This window comes from Rhinopithecus bieti, unplaced genomic scaffold (assembly GCF_001698545.2).
Source record: "Rhinopithecus bieti isolate Rb0 unplaced genomic scaffold, ASM169854v2 scaffold_33652, whole genome shotgun sequence".
Taxonomy (NCBI): domain Eukaryota; kingdom Metazoa; phylum Chordata; class Mammalia; order Primates; family Cercopithecidae; genus Rhinopithecus; species Rhinopithecus bieti.
The window spans coordinates 1,319,669-1,337,862 of NW_016814761.1; the positions used below are offsets into that span (position 1 = coordinate 1,319,669).

An 18,194-nucleotide genomic window follows, 5' to 3' on the forward strand; every position below is an offset into this window, starting at 1 on the left:
AATGTTCCATAAGGCAGGCTTGCTGGGAGCAGCCGATGTGGGGCACAGAGAAGTGGGATAGTTGCAGGGAGCTGGGCATGGCAGGGCAGTGAAACCCAGGGCATCTGTGGCAACACAGCCCCCGGGTGCCGGGCACAGTGCTACGCTCCTTGCCTGGGCATCTCTCTGCATCTCCCCTTGCCAGCCTTAAGAAGTAAAGAGAATTATCCCATTTTGCAGAGGTGGAAACTGAAGCTCAGAACAGTGATGTGACTTACTCAGGGTTGCAAGGCTGGCTTGCGATAGAGTCAGAAGCTGTCCCCAGGTCTGTCTGATTCCCAAGCCCAAGGTCATAATCTCTCAGCACTAGTGGTCCTGACAATTCTCCTACAAGCAAGGAGACCAACTTCTCCAATACAACATTTCAGAACACCTTCTCTGCTGTTCTCATCTTGGCATCGCCATTGTCCTGAGAAGTAAGCGCCACGAGCCCGTTTTTCAGATGAGATGACTGAGGCCCAGAGAGGAGTAGGGACTTGCCCTTTGTGTCCATGGCAGAATGAGGGCTAGCCCGGGGTCTTCTGCTTCAAGGTCCGGGTTGCTTTCTTTTCTTCCTTCTCCAGCCTGTGGTTTCCCCATTGCTGACTGCACCACCAGCCCAACCCAGGGGGTCCTGGCCCCTCTGCTCAACATGCCCCTGGCCCTGGAGAGGGCACTGCAAAGACAGCCATGGGCTGTCAGAGCACCTCACAAGCATCCTGTGTCACATCAGTCTCAGCCCTCCTCCCTCTCAGCAGTTTCAGCTGTTCTTGGATGCAGGATTGCTCCAGGGTTAAGAAAATGGTAATTCCCCTCACCTACCACCAAGGACATGAAGAAAGTTCCAGAGGGTGACCGCAGGCTGTCAGATGAAAGATGGTCAGAGAAAAGACACTGGTATGGTAGAAAGGTCACAGGACTGTGCTTTAGGAGACAGGGGTCCTGGTCTTGAGTTGCCTGTTAATTGGCTCTGTGGCCTCCGCCTGGGCCTTTCTCTTCCCTGGGCCTTGATTTATCCATCTGTGTAACAAAAGGGTTTCAATTCCATATCCTTAAGTCCCCACCCTCTGATGTTCCGCCATGGGAAACCTGCTGTGGAACTCCAGTTCAGCAATGGTATGGCCAGACCCACTGATTGATTTTGTTGCCTTTTCATTCATCTTATTCATTCATTCACTATTTTTCCACCAAGAACATTATTGAATTCCCACTATGTGCAATGCATTAGTGGAATGTAATAGTAGACTAACTGCTGTAACAAACCAACTTTCAGTGGCTTAACACGGTGGTATTTTATTTGTGATTCGTATCGGGTCCACTGGGGACCATAGGAGGACTTGGCTCCACACAGTCATTCAAGTACCCAGGTTTCTTTCATCCTTTCATCTTATGATTCACCCTCTGCTAAGTCCTCAGAGCCCTCCCCACCCTGGTGATGAACGGGGAGAAAGGGTGTGCAGGCAGCATGGCAGGTTTCTAGGGGCCAAGCAGGAAGGTCATATTCCCCTGGCCAGGATATAGTCACATGGCCCTGCCAAACTGCAAGTACTGACTGAATAGCCAGGAGGGAAAGGAAATAGAGTGTGGGGAGCACACGGCCGTCTGCCTGGGTCTGGGGAGCACACACACAGCACAGAGCAAGGACCATGTACAAGACAGAAGCTTCAGACCCCAATGTGAACTCGGGTGAAGGAGTCTGGGACAAACACAAGAATGTGAGGTCCCAGGTGGATGCGGAATTGGCAAGCCCGGCATTGCATCCCACAGGAATCCCTGTCGTCAACCCAGGATCTGCTGCCTGAGGAAGCATTTCCCTAGTCTCATCACCTTCCCTGCCCAACACTTCAGAGGCATGAGGACTGACTGAGCAAGTCCTGCCCTTCTCTGGCCTCATTGTCACCCATCCATAAAATGGGAAGAAAAATGACCAACATTAGCTTTGCAGGGAATTGGAGGAGCATCAGGTGTCTACGAAGGGTCGTAGAACAGCCTTCCCAAGTCTTACTGATAGTATAAGCATATCATTATCAATAATGAAGCACAAATTAATAATAAATAAACAAACGAATGATAAATAATACATACATCATGAATAATACATTAACCCTACAAGTTTTTGAACATCTATTGCCTCTGACAGAGGGGAATTTGATTAGTTTGCTGGAGATTAGAAAGGGGGAATATTTCAAAAGAGCCCGGGAGGCGGGGCAGGGGATGGATGCCAGAAAGCTCCTTGCAAAGGCTGCAAATCATTTGAAGTCCCTGGTGGCCCAGAGTTGAGCTGACCTGTTAGGGGAGGTGAGAACCAGGAATCTTGAGTGGGATGCTCCCCCTCTGATGTTCTTTCTTGGCCCAAATTTAGGATGGGAAATCCCTAGCTCAATAAGGCAAAAAGTATCCAGCTGCAACAAAATTGGAGTCCATGGTCCAGGCTAGGCCAGTTGAATATACCTATTGTGTTAGTCCGTTTTCACACTGCTCTAAAGAACTACATGAAACTGGGTAATTTATAAAGAAAAGGGGCTTAATTGACTCACAGTTCTGCATGGTTAAGGAGGTCCTGGGAAATTTATAGTCATAGAGGAAGGTGAAGGGGAAATAAGGTATGTCTTACATGGAGGCAGGAGAGAGAGAAAGTGAGGAAGAAAGTACCACACTTTTTTTTTTTTTGAGACGGAGTCTCACTCTGTCAGCAGGCAGGCCAGGCTGGAGTGCAGTGGCGTGATCTTGGCTCACTGCAACCTCTGCCCCCCAGGTTCAAGCAATTCTCCTGCCTCAGCCTCCCAAGTAGCTGGGACTACAGGCGCCCGCCACCACTCCAAGCTAATTTTTGTATTTTTAGTAGAAATGGGGTTTCACCATGTTGGCCAGGATGGTCTCGATCTCTTGACCTCATGATCCGCCCACCTCAGCCTCCCAAAGTGCTAAGATTACAGGCGTGAGCCACTGCGCCCAGCCAATACCACACTTATAAACCATCAGATCTCGTGAGAACTCACTCACTTACAAGAACAACATGAGAGAAATCTGCCCCCATGATCCAAACACCTCCCACCAGATCCCTCCCCTGACATGTAGGGATTACAATTCAGGATGAGATTTGGGTGGGGACACAAAGCCAAACCATATCACGTGTAGAACTTAATAGTTCATTCATGGATTCATTCATGGATTCATGGATTCATTCCTGGATTCATTCCTGGATTCATTCATTCATTCATTCATTCAATGTGTCTTCAATGCCAGTAGTGTGGCCAGTGGCATGCAACGCACTAAGAATGTAGTAATAGAGACATGCATTTGGCCCATCAGAGGCTCCCAGTCTACTGTGGGAAACAGACTGGCAAAAAGAAGTATCCTCATGCAATGAGTTAGGGCTATGGTAGATGTTGTGAGAGGGCCACCTAACCCAGATTTGAGAATGCTGGGCATGGGATAGGTGAAACTGGAGTGTACCTCAGGAGTGGTCTTTGGGGTAAATGACATCTAAGCTAAGACCTGAAGGACATAGCGAAGTGATGGGGGCAAAGTGACGGTCTTCCAGGCTGAAGGAATGGCAGGTACAAAGACCCAGTGGCCCAATGCAGCCTGACATACTTGGGAGCTCTAAGTAACTCAGGATGGCTGTGGCTCAGGGTGCAAACGATAGAAGGGCAAGAGATGAGCAGAGAAGGAGGAAGGCTCATGAGTGGTCCTGTGTAGGGGTCAGGAGTTTGGACTTCATCTCAAAGGCAACAGGGAGACAAAGAAGAATTTAGATGTAGACCAGGACATAAGCACCCTGGGCTACAGCATAATCCACATTGTTCCAGGGCTCCATAGCTCACAAAGCCCCAGAAGGTACAGTGTTCGTGTCTTGGTTCATTCATTATTTCATTTGTGCAGCACACTCACTGAGCACTCATCATGTGCCAAGCATTTTACGGAGGTGCATACCACGTCCCTGGGCTTAAGGAGCACTAGTCTGATGTCTGAGACAGACACACGAAGAACCACATGTTATATTACGATGGAATGTGTTTGGGCTTTGACTGAGATGTTTACAAAGGTCTATGAGCTCAGGAGAGGGTGTATCAGACTCATATCAATCAAGGAGGGGGTGACTGTCACATTGAACCTGGAAGGATACAAATTTCCCTACGTGAACTCAGAGGAGAAGGGCATTCCGGGAAGAGGAAATAGCACAGAAAAAAAGAATTGGAGGGATTTGGAAGGGCTGAGGGGGGGCGTGCTGCAAGGTGGGCAAAGGCACAATGTGAGACTGATTGAGTTGGAGGGGCCGAGAGAGGCAAGCTCATAAGGGACTCGGTTGGCCATGACAGAGTCTGAACTTTATCCTGAATTGGAAGGCAATGGGGCAGGGAAATTGAATGGCATTAACCAGACAGGTGGTATAATCATATTTGCATTTTAGAAATATCATTGAGACTTTAAGTGGCTGGTACCTTAGAGGGACAAGTTTGGGGGCTAGAGATCAGTGACCTGGCTATTGCAGAGTTCCACCGGGAGATGTGGAGGGTCAAACTGAGGCCGGATTCATGCAGAATAGAATGGAAAAGACAGTTGTGAGAGTTATTGGAGAAGCAGAATTGATCCGTCTTAGAGACTGATGACCTGTTAGCTTTCCCCCTCTTTATGGAGTGGCTTTCTTTTCTTAAGAGGCACTGCCCACCCCCGGCCCCACCTCTCACCCTTGTTTCTGCCAACAAGGAGGTAGAGGGTTGGGAGTGCCCATTAGTCCAGCATAGAAGAGTGTATTTCACAGAACTCTCTGTACCTGCCTAGAAGATATGGTTGCAGTAATTGGTTTGTTGTAATAATATTTATTACAATGGTAATTACGCAGCACTGGAACCCAGTGAGGATGTCCTTAGTGCCAAGACAGGGTATTTGTCTTCATAAGATAGGAGTGACCTCTTTTCTTCATGAGTGGTAGTGCGTGGAGCTCCTGTTATCACATGGAGATAAATTCGAGACCCACAGCAGGGGGAGAGTGGTGCGAGGAATTTATGTGGCCCTGACCCTCATGGTCCATCCCAGCAAGACCTAAAATCCAGCTGGGGGAGCTGCTGCCAACCACCTGACCACCCGTCTGCCCCAGATCGAGTCGTGGTGTGGTCCACAATGGTTCTCTTAGGAGATAAGGGTCCTTGAATTCTTGTCACCACTGCTGTGCTTCCAGATCAGATGCAGAGTGGGCTGAGAAACTGTCCCTGCTCTCAGGAGCTCCTAGTCCAGTGGCAGACACACCCGCTGCCCCCTGAGAAAAGGACGGATGACCCATGTTGCTTTTCAGTCTTCACTAGTTACTTGCTATCAATAAGTAATGTTTTGGGTGACACACGGCAGACACTTCTGGGCCAAAAAACTGTTCCAGAGGTGGGTTCAGAGGACTGTGTGTCAGAGATGTGGTGGAACAAATTGGCCAGCCCAGCCACAAGTCTCTTAGAGTTCCAGAAATGTTCTCAGTCAAACACATCTTCCTGGCCCTCCTAGCAGCCTTTGCTGGCTTTGAACTTGAAAATAGCCTCAACCATCAGTCTTCCTGCTGCCCCCTTGTGGATGCATTGTGTCCTGTTACTATAGCAGCGTACTTGACCCTGCTACACCCCAGCAAGATCTCTTTGTACTTCCTAGCCTCTAGTCCCACTACCCACTACCCACTCCTGTTTTCAGCTTCTTCATTTAGAAGCAAGGGGGAGTGGGTTGCCATGAGATGGTGGGAAGAGTACTGGACTCAGAGTCAAAGGGCCTGCCTGCCAAGTCTGGTTCTCTGTGATGGTGAGGAAGTCACTCTGCATCTCTGAGCCTCTGTCTCCTCACCTGTAGAATGGGTACACTATCCTACAGGGCTGCAATGGTAATCAATGAGATGGTAATTATAGAAATCCTTTGAAAACTGCCAAGCACTGGTCACATGCTCATTTTTTCATTCCTTCAACAATTATTTATTGGGCTCCTACTAAGTACCAGGCACTGTTCTAGATTCTAGGGATATAGTAGTATTAGTCCATTCTTGCATTGCTATAAATAACTACCTGAGACTGGGTAATTTATAAGGAAAAGAGGTTTAATTGACTCAAAGTTCTGCAGGCTGTACAGGAAGCATGGCTGGGGAGGCCTTGGGAAGCTTACAATCATAGCAGAAGGTGAAGGGGAAGCAGGCACATCTTACGTGGCTGGAGCAGGAGAAAGAGGGGGAGCTGCTACACACTTTTAAACAACCAGATCTCTTGAGAACTCACTCATTATCAAGAAAGCAGTAAGGGAAAAGTCTGCCTCCATTGTCCAGTCACCTCCCACCAGGCCCCTCTTTCAACATTGGGTATTACGATTCGACATGACATTTGGTTGGGGGCCACAGAGCCAAATCATATCAAAGTGGTAATTAAACAACATGAAATCAAGGACTTCCAGCTCTGGTGAGATGAAGTAAAGACAAGCTTCACTTCATCTTTCACTAATTCAAATATAAAACCTAGGTAGAATATATGGGCGTCTATTTGAAAAATCTGAAAAATAAATACTAGCAGATGGATTGGGGAAAAACACCAGAATCAAAATGCCACATAAAGAATGAAGATAAATAAAACCTACAGTCTTACTAGGTAATACTAAAGTGTGCAAAATACAAATGAAAATCCCTTGATACACACACACACACACAAAACACCCATGAAAATCTCAACTCACATGGGGAAAGACAATAAGTAGACTACAATGATGGGATGGCACAGATGGTTGAATTATCTGACAGAGATTTTGAGGCAGCTATTAGGAAAATACTTGAACAAGTTATCAAAAACAGTCTTGAAACAAATAATAAAATAGAAAGCCTCAGCAAAGACATAGAAGATATAAAGAAGAGCCAATTGAAAAACTGGAGCTGAAAAATGCAATAACCAAAATAAAAAACTCACTGACTAGACTCAGTAGCAGAATAGAGATGACAGAGGAAAAAATCAGTGAACTTGAAAGTAGATTAATAGAAATTATCCACTCTGAATAACAGAGAAAAAAATATTGAAACTCGCACACACAGTCTCATGAGGTGTATAGTCTAGTTGGAGGTCAGGGATGTCAGCAGACAATAAACAAGTAAGTATATGTAGGCAGTGATAAACATCTAAGAAGGAGTAAAGCAGGGTAATAAGTCAGAGAGTGACAGGGATGCTATTTACATGGGATAGTTGCAAGAGTCTTCTCCAAAGAGGTTTTGACATTTGAGCAGAGAAAGATTGAGGAGTTGAGTCATGTGGGTATCTAGGGAAAGATTGTTCTGGAAGGTGCGAGCAGCAAGTGCAAAGACCCTGAGGTGAGGATATTCTTAGGAAGTTTAGGGGCCAGCAGCGTTCATTATGAGTAGAGAGACTGAGTGAGTTCAGAGTGAGGGAAGCTGAAATCAGAGAGGTGGGGAGGACACAGGGCCAGGTGAAGGCAGAATAGGTGGGTCAGTGAGGAGATGGAGCAGTAGGTGAGGCAACAAATGATGGTGGCCAGGTGCAAGGAGGTAGCAGCGGAGGGGTGAGCTAGTTGGAGTCTGCATATATTTTATAGAGCTTACAGGACTTGCTGGCTGCTTTGATGTGAGCATGAGAAAAAGAGGTTCCAAGAAGTAGACTGGTGTGCTCTGCACTCCCTGATTGGGAAATAGGGGAAAACATCACATCAGTGTAGGGCCTGTTTCCTTGAGGTGCCTGGAGACAACCAAGAGGTACATCAGACAGTGATGGACTGCCTTACAGCAGGGTTCCCTACCCAGGACTTGGGCATGGGCATGGAGGATGTTTGCATTTCTATGTGTGAAGTTTCCTGGCTAATCTGAGTCCATGCATCTGGGTTTTTGAGATAGCATGAAGAACCACACCCTCATCTGCTGCAAGCTCCTTGTTAGCTCCCTTGGTGGTAAGGAAATGGGAGAAGCCAGGAAGATAGGACACCAGCTCAGCTCACTGTCACCAGGAGAAGCAGAATGTTGTTCAGGATGCTGCAGCAGCTCCTCTTGCAGCCCTGAGTCTGCTGGTTCTAACACTCACCCGCTGAGGTGGGCACCAAGTTTCTTGCTCGAGAGCCTTGTTATTATGGCGGTTCAGTTAAGTGTCACTACCTGTGGATTTGTCTGCTGTACAATCTCTCCCCTACCACAGTGCTGTCTGCTGACTCATGGTTAATGTCTCATATCCTACTAACCTGAGTGAGAGAACATGAAGGGGTGGCCACTCACCACCCAGTGCTGATTTCCTCTGTTGGATGCAGTTCTGATGCTTGGCTTCACGGGAGGCCATTGGACACTCCAAGCTGGCAGCAACACCAATCCAAGCAGATGTGGTCAGAGAGGCAGGTTCAGAATACACCTGAGGTCAGTGGAATCTTCGGCCCAGGCTGCTTAGGAAAAAGCCCTTTAGAAAGAGATGCTTCTGTGAGGGCCCTCCTGAGAATTATAAAACTGTCAAGGGAATGAGTAGAATCCATTTGTTTCTTTCTTCACACCATCTTTGATCCAGGCACTGTTCTAGACACCTGGGGACCATAGCAAAGAGAAACAGTTCATAACCTGTGTTGAGGTGAGCATACCCTGAATATGTCATTACAAGTAATTTTCAGTGTCCCAAGCAGGAGGAGTGGGAGAAGCAGGAGTGCTTTGAGGACTATAGAAGTTTGAGGAGTTGTTTTCTTGAGGAGGTAACATTTTTTGTGAATCCTTGAAGGATGACCAGGAGATATCCAAGTTATCCAAGTAAGGGAGAGGGCTTAGGGCAGAGGGACAGCCGGTGTTCAGGCCCAGAGGTTAGAGGAGGCTGTGTGTGCAGGAGAGCAGAGGCAGCAGAGCCAGGATGATGAGCGAGAGGGGCCGGAGGAACCTGAGAGCTAGGCATGGCCAGATCTCCCTGCTGGGGAGATGTGCAACTTTTCCTATGGAGTAATGGGAAGCTCCTGGAGACCCTAAAGAAGGCCAGGGGCATGCATTTTAGAGAAATGATCAGGGAGCATGAATGGGTGCAGGAAGCCCATGTGGCATACTTTGTCACCACCACCATCTTCTGAGAACCCAAGAGCAGCCATGCTCTGAGGAGGAGGTTACTATTCACTCTCACTCAGCCTTACACCAAGTCAAGGGAGGCACAGTTACTCCTATTATCCAAATGGGCACAGAGGTTTAAGTGAATCAGCCAGGGCCATCCATGGGCCATGGTTAAGTTATAACAAGGGTGAAAATTCATCTCAATTTGCCAGAAACATTGTCAGTTTTAGGTGCTGAAAGTCTCTCGTCTCAGGAGACCCCCTCGGTCCTGGGCAGATCGGGACATGTGGTGACTCTAACATAATTTACGTCTCTTTTCAGAGACAGACCCATATCCCTTTCATGGAAGCCCCTACTGACCCTGTCCACCCCTGGGGCCAGACCTGAGCCATCCCTCTGGACACATCCCCTTGGAGCTGGGAAAGGGCGGGGAGCGACGCTGGGATGTTGCCAGGCGAGTTCCCGGGTGGAGGAGCTATTTGTCATCACCTCGTTAGAAGGGTGCCAGGTTCCTAAATATTGTCTGTGATTTTGCTAAACGTATCTTAACAGGAGTGGTGTAAACACTGTCAGAGATAGAGGGGAGAGTGATGGCGCCATCCAGGATAATGAACTGCTTAGTTAAGATGGATCTGTCTCCACTCCTGATCTGCTTCTCGATACCGCGCTTAGGGGGGCTCACGCATCGAGGCTGATTGGTGGCAAATTTAATGCCCTGAAAGACAGAGCTCCATCTGCAGCTGGTGGCTGAGTAATTGATGGGTTTGCTTCTCCAAGGAATGGTGTTGAGTGGTCCCCAAAAGGAAGGTGGCAGGGTGGCCTCTGCTTCTGGCCTCCCAGGTTCAGGCTCAGTTAGCATCTGACATGGGGTTAGTTGGAGCAGGAAAACCCCCAAAATCAAGCTCCCTTCTCATTTTACAGATGAGGAAACTGAGGCCCAGAAAGATGGAAAACTTGCCTGAGGTCCCAGTGCTGGGTGGCAGTGTAGCTGAGACCAGAACTCACCACTCCTCTGCTCTTCACTGCTGTGCTCCTAGCTTCCCCCACCCAGGCCTGCTCAGCTGTGCCTCCTCATTCCCAGGGGCTCCATAGAAGGGATGAACCCTGAAGTGCTTCCATTCAGAAGCCCCTCCTGGAGAGTCCCCAGCAGGTTCCTTGTTGAGTCTGCTCTTTAGTTTTATGTCCTCTGCTTTGGGGGAAGATCTCACTTTGTCAGTCTCCTGACTTTGACCCCTGGATGAAATGCCTGGCTGAGCAGGTCATCTCTGAATCTTCTCTTCTCTCCAGTCAGCTTCCAGATGCCAGTCTCTGCTCTTGCAACCTCTACCTTGGAGCTGTCTTTCCTAGACTGGACAGTGGAATGCTGGAGTGAGGCAGGCCAGGGAAGGGGGTTGGCGGGAAGAGTGATGCCACCTCAATCTGATCCAGGGTGTCCTGTTTGTGCAGAGCTTGTGTCGAATGAAGTCCTCGACCATGCTTTACCACTTTGGACCCTGTGATTATTCCTGCAACCACATTACATGTGGGGAAACTGAGTCCCATGGTGGTCCCATAACTTGCCCAGGTCGCTACTGAATGCTAGAGTGAGAAACTTGAACGTTATCAACTGACCTCAAATTCTGGGGAGGTATGTGGGTGGGGAAGAGCCAGGAAGGATGGGGAGGAGATTTTCAGGAAAAGAACCAGTGCAGGGTATTTGGAAGATGATGGAATTTTGTGAAATCGGGGCTGGGGGAATATTCATTGGACCTAGAGGAGAACTTTTCCTGTGTTTTTCTCTTGGAAACAGCTCCCTTGCTTTATGAACCCTTGCCATCTCCTCTCCTGTGTGTGTCTGTGTCTCAGAGGTGTTTTCTCACCTGTGATCCAGGTGTTGATTAGTGCTGTCATAGCCTTGCCTGGCACATCTGTTGGAAAATCACCTTGCTTTCCACCTTCTCCCTCCTCACCCCAGCCAGAGAGCCTACCTCCAGACTTGAGACTTAGACTCCACGCATCGCCTGATGTTTGTCGTGGCCTTGGATAATGAGCAGGCCACAGCTCATTGTCAGGTTGTGACCTCAAGCCCTGAGGCAGTAAGGTCTCCCCTCTGCCCACCATCTCTCATGTGAGCCTGGCCCCAACCCCAGATCTCTCTGTTTATGGTTCCTATCATTCAGTGTGTAATTCTGGGTTAGTCCTTTCCCCACTCACCTGGCCCAGCTCCTGCACTGACTTCCCTGCCCTGAGAACCAGGCAGCTGGTGAAGACTCAGTGGCAACTGATGGAGCTGCAAATTGGGGGATAACCCCCAGAATTCCCAAGAGACCCAATCAGGTAATATGATTCTGCTCCAGGCAGTAGCAAGAAGTGGTAGAAAGAAACTGGCTTTGGAGCCAGACAGCTCTGGGTTCAGATCCCAGCTTGGCTGCTCTGTCCATGGGGCATGGAACGAGGTGCTCCACAGCTCTGAACAGTAGCTCATTCCTATCTGTGACAGAGGCATATTTACAGGAGGGTATGAGGATCCAAACTGCCTGCGCCCATGAACGCTCAAAATGCATCACTTACTGTATTCATATTTTAATACTCTACTGATATTAATGGAATTCACATTCTAGAAAGAGAAGCAGATGTGCAAACAGACAATTGCACTCCAGTGTGACATACTCATGGTCGCAGCATCATACAAGGCACTGGCTGCTGCCTGAGCTGCTGAAAAAATGGGAGTGAAAGTGCTGGGAAAACTAGAAGTGACACGTTTTTAATTCTTAGAGCTAAACCTGTCTCTGCAGCCTGGAAACCCCACTCCCTCAGCTTCCTGAGGGTCTGAGAAGGGGAGTGCCCAGCTACGAGCATTTCTTCCCACCAGCTGCTACCATGACTCCAAGTAGGGGCATCGCTGGAATGGAAGGCACAGTCACTCCTGCCTCAGTTTACAGCGGTGTTTCCTGATGTTTGTTTTCAAGGACTTCAGCAGGGCTGAGACTAGGGTGAGGCTAGCCAGGTGCACAGGGGGTAACATTCAAAGAGCCACCCACTCACTCTCAGGATGGTGCAATGAGAGTGTGTCCTTTAATTTTGCCTGCAGGCCCCTTGCTTGCCTCACTCTCTTCCCTCCCATTCCTGGCTCAGGTTCTACAAGATGCTCTGAAAAAGATGGGCTCCAGGGTGTAAAATATTAAGAAAAATTTCCCACTCTGGCCCAAACTTGGAGGGTTACAAGGCACTGTGAGCACACAATCCAGCTTCAGGGCCTTTGTGCTTGACCATATCTTCTGTCTGGAATGCTCTCTCCTCAATACCCCCATGGCTCACACCTTCCTTTATTCCAGCCTCCTCAGAAGGGCCTCCCAGGGCCCCTCTGGCTAAAGAAGCCCCTCCCCCGTTACCATCCATCACTTCGGTCTGCTTTGTTTTTCCTCATTATGTTTATCACCACTGGACATATTTTCCATCATTTATTTGATTACAGGCTCTTCTGCTAAACTGGCAGCTCCATGAGGGGAAGGGACGTGTCTATTGTTACTGATATGTCCCCTGCCTACAACAGTGCCTGGTATGGAACAGATTCTCAATTAATATATTTTTCATGCATAAAGGAAAGACAGGAAGAAGGAAGGAGAGAAAGTTCAGAGAAGTCCTGAAGGGAAGAAGGGGTTTAATTATAGTTAACCCAATTCCTCTCAAAATTCATGGGTGATGGAAATCATGTTTTCCTGCCAGACATGGTGGCTCATGCCTGTAATTCTAACACATTGGGAGGCCGAGACGGGTGGATCACTTGATGTCAGGAGTTTGAGATCACCCTGGCCAACATGGTGAAACCCCATCTCTACTAAAAATACAAAAATTAGCTGGGTATGGTGGCAAGCACCTGTAATCCCAGCTACTCAGGAGGCTGAGGCAGGAGAATTGCCTAAACCCAGTAGGTGGAGGCTGCAGTGAGCCAAGATCACACCACTTAACTCCAGTCTGCATGACAGAGTGAGACTCTGTATTACACACACACACACACATACACACACACACACACACACACACACACACACACACACACAGAAATCATGTTTCTTGAAACACCGGTGAAAAACTCCCTATTCTCTGCACATTCTGGGAAAAGCTGTCTTGTCTTAACCTGTCAGAGCCACCCCACTCCTGCACATACCTGATTCACCTCTAGGACTGAGTGCCTGTGCAGTGGGCTCTCTGATCTCACCCTGGCATGCCCCTGTGAGTCCTACTGCCCCAGACATCTGCTGCACCTGCCAGTGCTCCTAACATTACCACCCAATCACCAGAGCTGCAACCGCTCCCCTACTTGCCCTCCCCACCACTGCCACACTTACACTTGTAATTCCCTCATGGCTTGCCAACAAATGGTGACCCTTCATCTCACCCTGCCTGCCTCACAGGCACACACCATCTGCACCCACCTCAGGCTGCTCAAAGATGTATGCATCTGAGAATACGTCCTTCCCTCCTCTTTCCAGTGGGAGGAGGACCTTCTTGAGCCTTGATCTCATCAGCCATCTGGACTGATGATGCTCAACTCATAACTATATCTGCAAAGGTGAGAGAGAGCCCAGGGGAGGGAGGTCTCACTGGAAGATTGAGCCACGTGGCTCAGAATTGTGGCCATGGGGTCAGGTCCTCAACTCCTATCACAATTCCTGCCACAATGCCCATCCTCCATCTTTAGGGCTGGAAGAAAAAAGTATGCAGGCTGCAGATGTACAGTGTTTGCCACTTTCTCTCACCTCTTCTGAGAGGCTGTAATAGCGTGGTGGTTGTCATGGAGCCTGAAGGTTTGGGTTTGAATTCCAGCTCTGTAACTTGCAGCTGTGTGATCTGGCAGGGGACTTCACCTCTTGGTTTGCTCGCAGAAAGTGGGAATCATAATAGTTCCTCTCTCCCAGGAGTGTCGTGATTAAGAGAGTAGATGTACATCATATCAAGTGGTTAGCCCAGTGCCTGGAACGAAGCAGGTGTGGACATCTGAGCCACTGTCACAATGTTACACTTGGGCTTGGCTTGCCCTGGGGTCTCCCTTTCTGTGGGGAAAGTTGTCTTCCTGAAGGTGGCATCCTTGTTTGTCATGCCCCATGGCTGGGATCATCCGGGCTGGATCAGGTTCCCTCTGTGCCCACCCACAGTCCCCCGTCTGCCTACCTAGAGGCTGACTGGTCACCTGAGTGGTGACTGTGTTGGGTATCTCTGTCTCACCCTTACTGCTTGTTTCTGGAGGGCCAGGCAATGCCTGGGTCTCTGCTTCCTGGATCCTGGCCCCGGGCCTGCACAGGGTAGGTGGGAGTGAACTGGGGTTGAATAAAAGAGGAAAGAAGGATCCCAGTTGGTCCTTCTGATCTTGGAAGTTGGACCGGTTGGCTCTGGTCGTGACTTTCTCGGACCAAGTGGGCTCCAGGGCTATCCAGGAGCTTGACCTCTGCCTAAGTTAGAGGCCACCCTGGAGTGAGCCCTGTCCCTTGCCTCTCACCCTGGAGGCTGGGTCCTGAAGCCTCAGACCATGCCGATCTGCTCTGACTCCAGCTTCCAGATTGATCCTCTCCAGGTCGATTCTTGTTTTGTTTTGTTTTGTCTTTTCCTGGAGTGTTGTAACCATTGAGTTCTAGGCAGGGGTCAGGCCTGCGGGCTCCATCTGCTCAGCTTGCCTGCACAATTGAAATCTTCAAACCCATCCTGGCTAGTTTTCTCATTAAGACTATTGGACTGGATTGATCCATTAGATCGATGACTGGACATCAGCCGGCAGGAAGCCGATCAGACGAGCCTGGATGATCAGCCCAGGAATGAGATTCTCCTTGGAGCAGCAGTGAGGGTCCAGGCCTCTGGGATGGGGCCGGTGGAGGCAGAGGAGTGGGTTAGAGGCCTCACCAGACTGGACTTTGGTGTGGAGAGAGCAGTGTCCCCAAGGTGTGGCTACCAAGGCAAGTGTCCCAGCATCTGCTACAGGCATTCCCTGGTGGTAGTCGGGGAAACATCACCTGGTGTCTGCAGGGAGCTGAGAATCTTCCCCAGATGGTGGGCCTATAATGGACTTCTCCAACATACCACCACTGCCATGGCCAAGGCTTAGACCCTCCCCTTTGTTTGGGTGGCAAAGTATGTGTGATGGGAAAGCCAATGGTGGGTGTTAAGGAAGCCAGTGGTTGTTTCCCAGGGCTCTCTTTTTACCAGGAGTCATTTGTTTATGAGGTTGGAAATGGAGGAGTATGGGCACTTAGAACACCATGTCCCAGTGTGTATTTCCCAGATCCTGGCTGCGTAGGATGGTGATGGGGCTTAAAGGGTGGCTGAGCGAACCATATTCAGATAGGTTTGGAAATGCCAAGTAAATACATTTCAGCATTCATTTCCTGCAGGAAATGAAGAGACCGAAGAGATGAATCGTGAATGCCACAACTCTAAAAAGGGGCGGGGGGCGATGTTGGAGCACAGAAGCCTTCTCTGGGGGTATCTTATAGAAATACATTGAGGCTTTTCTTGGAGGTACCAGCAGGTCCTACCTTCAGGGGAAAATGTGTCCCATGCAGAAGTGTTTTTGGTTTGGAGGGATCCACTGGAGCCAGGGAGGCAGCCAAACGGGAGATGTTAAGGAGAGGGAAGAAGAGGGTGATTGGCTCCATTCAGGCCTGCAGTCACCATTCACAGAGATCACAGTGTGAACAGCATCCCTCAACTACAGACCCCAAGCCTCCCTCTTCTATCTGCTCTCTCCCTGGCCCTGCCCTCATCAGCCCAGCCCTCCAATCAGCTCGTGTCCTTACCATCCCTTTCTCCTCTCTTCTGTAGGCTACCTGACAGTCAACATTGAGCCTCTCCCCCCTGTGGTGGCTGGAGATGCCGTGACCTTGAAGTGTAACTTCAAGACAGATGGGCGCATGCGGGAGATCGTGTGGTACCGGGTAAGTCACCACCACTGCCCCCTCCATGCCCATAGCCAGGACTGATGGGAGGGTCCTCAGAGTCCTCTGGATACTCTCATTGGTGTGGCTATGTCCTCAGCCCTGACCCAGTCCTGAGCTATCCTGGGCCTCTGCTGGGTCCCTGTCCTCCGCTGACACCCTCCACGGGGACTAGCCCTCCCTTCTACTCTCAGGATTGATCTGGTTTCCACCTCCTTTGTGCGCCTATTATGCCCCTACTCTTGGGAAACTCCATTAGGCAAAGTAGAAGTTACTGAGAACACCCTGGGCCCTGGGTGCAGTGTAATCACGAAGTGATGTCTGATTGTGGAATTTTGAGCATGAGGCTTTGGATAATGTTTTTGGCAAGGGAGAGAGAAAAACAGGAAGGCTTCCTGCCTTTTGCAAAATCAAATCACAGAGATAGTCTGCCACCTAATCTGACTACATATAGGACTAATCCTGGTGTCTGGCACCATCTGAGAAGGGAATTGATTACAGATGAGCAGGTACCCACCTGCCCAGGGTCCAGGTGTTGGCACCAGGAAGAGTGCTTGGAGTCTTGAGCACAGGTGACCTTTTCAACCACTGAGTGAACTCTCCTCGTGTCTGGATGGGGCATCACAGTCTTCTATCCCTTTGCCACAAAGGAATTGGGGCTGGGCTGAGAAGGTGCAGTGGGCACTGATGCTTTTCTTGCAATGCCATGCTCGAGTGTGCACAGATAGAAGCACCACATCCCGGGGAAGAAATCCTCTTCCATCATCTAAACAGGGTTGGCAACATATTTTGGTGAAGACTGAGATTGTAAATATTCTCCTGTCTGCCAGACATTCAGTCTTGGTCACAGTTACTCAACTCTGTTGGTTTGGCACCAAACAGCCACAGACAGTGTGTAAATGAAAGGGCACGGCTGTGTGTCAATGAAACGTTACTCATGGGCACCAAAGTCTGAATTTTGTATAAGGTTCATGTGTCACAATTTCTTCTTCTTTTTATTTTGTTTTCACTGATTAAAAAAGGTAAAAACGGTTCTTAGCTCGCCGGCTGTACAAAACAGGCTAAATATAGGGTGACTTGGTTCACGGGCTACAGTTTGCAAACCCCTGATCAGAAGCCATGCTTTCCTAATCTTTGTAGTCCTTTCTTCAAATGAAACTGATAGGTAGCACCGTGAGGTGGAGTTGTTCTAGAGGGGGTGATGGAACGTGGAAGAGAGGGCAAGGAAGGTAGGGGGTGGGCACCAAACTGTGATTCGAGATCTAGAGCTGGCTCCTCTGCTCCTTGGAGCTGTCACCACATCTACACACAGAGCATGGAAACTCAGTGTTAGAGGAATCCCTGGGGCATGCATGCTGTTCATGGTCTTGACTCAGAACAGCTCTCTTCAGTCTCCTTCTTGCTCTTGGTCCAGGCGAGCTTTGAACCAGCCTGTCTTGGCTGCTCTGCTTTGCATTTTTGGTCTCTGATTCATGGTTTGCTTGTTGTTGCTATTTTGTTGGCTGTGATCTGCACTCCTTCTAATAAAAAATCATGGTTCTCTATTTCAGCATTGCAGTCTCCCCTGCTTAGAGTTAATTCTAGTGCCTTCCACCCAAGCTCTCCAGGTAGCCTGGGCCTCACAGGTGTGAACCTGACATCCAGCACCCTAAAGGGTCCCAGCCTTAGGAAGGGGCACCATCCTAGATAGATCAGTGGGCCTAGAGAAAGTCAAGGCATATGTTAAACAGTGCCATGAACTGAATCACTAAGAGGCGTATTTACAGGATATGGGAACTGCTTGGCTGACACAGGCTGCGAGCATCTCATTAGCACCTGGCAGAAGGACAGGGATAAATTAACTCCAGCTCACTGCTGACGATGGGACCACATCTCTCCCTCAGCCATCCAATAGATGGGATCAGAGGGAGGGGTGGTGAAAGACAAATAGAAATATGGAGACCCAGTGGGAACAGTTAATGGAGCGAAATGGAAGGAAGCTTGGAAATGGGAAAATAGCAGTGGGCACCTCATTGCCTTCCAAGCTCTTGAAGCAACTGCCCTCCCTCCGGTTTGAAATCGAATGTTACCATAGTCACAGTGGCGAAAATCTCCCTGAAGAGACTCCTGCTGGATTTATGGGCAATGCTAGTGCCAGGCTGGGCCCAGGTGTAGAAGCCAGGAGCAGGTTTCCCCGTGGCTTGACTTGATGGTCTTGAAGATGGTGAGCAAGACTGGGGCAGGAGGATCCATGTCCTGGGCTGGACAGA

The 18,194-nt window shown here is 49.2% G+C and overlaps 1 protein-coding gene across 2 annotated transcripts in view; it reads left to right on the top strand.

The window, feature by feature from the left end:
• IGSF21 (immunoglobin superfamily member 21) overlaps window positions 1–18,194 on the top strand; it is a 268,650-nt gene that overhangs the window by 99,454 nt on the left and 151,002 nt on the right. Inside the window, exon 2 of one of the 2 annotated variants that reach the window (XM_017852156.1) lies at window positions 15,833–15,945. In XM_017852156.1, the coding sequence (XP_017707645.1) occupies window positions 15,833–15,945 (113 nt within the window). Of the gene's footprint in view, window positions 1–15,832; window positions 15,946–18,194 lie in introns of those variants that run through there. The other variant, XM_017852157.1, reaches the window with a different exon arrangement.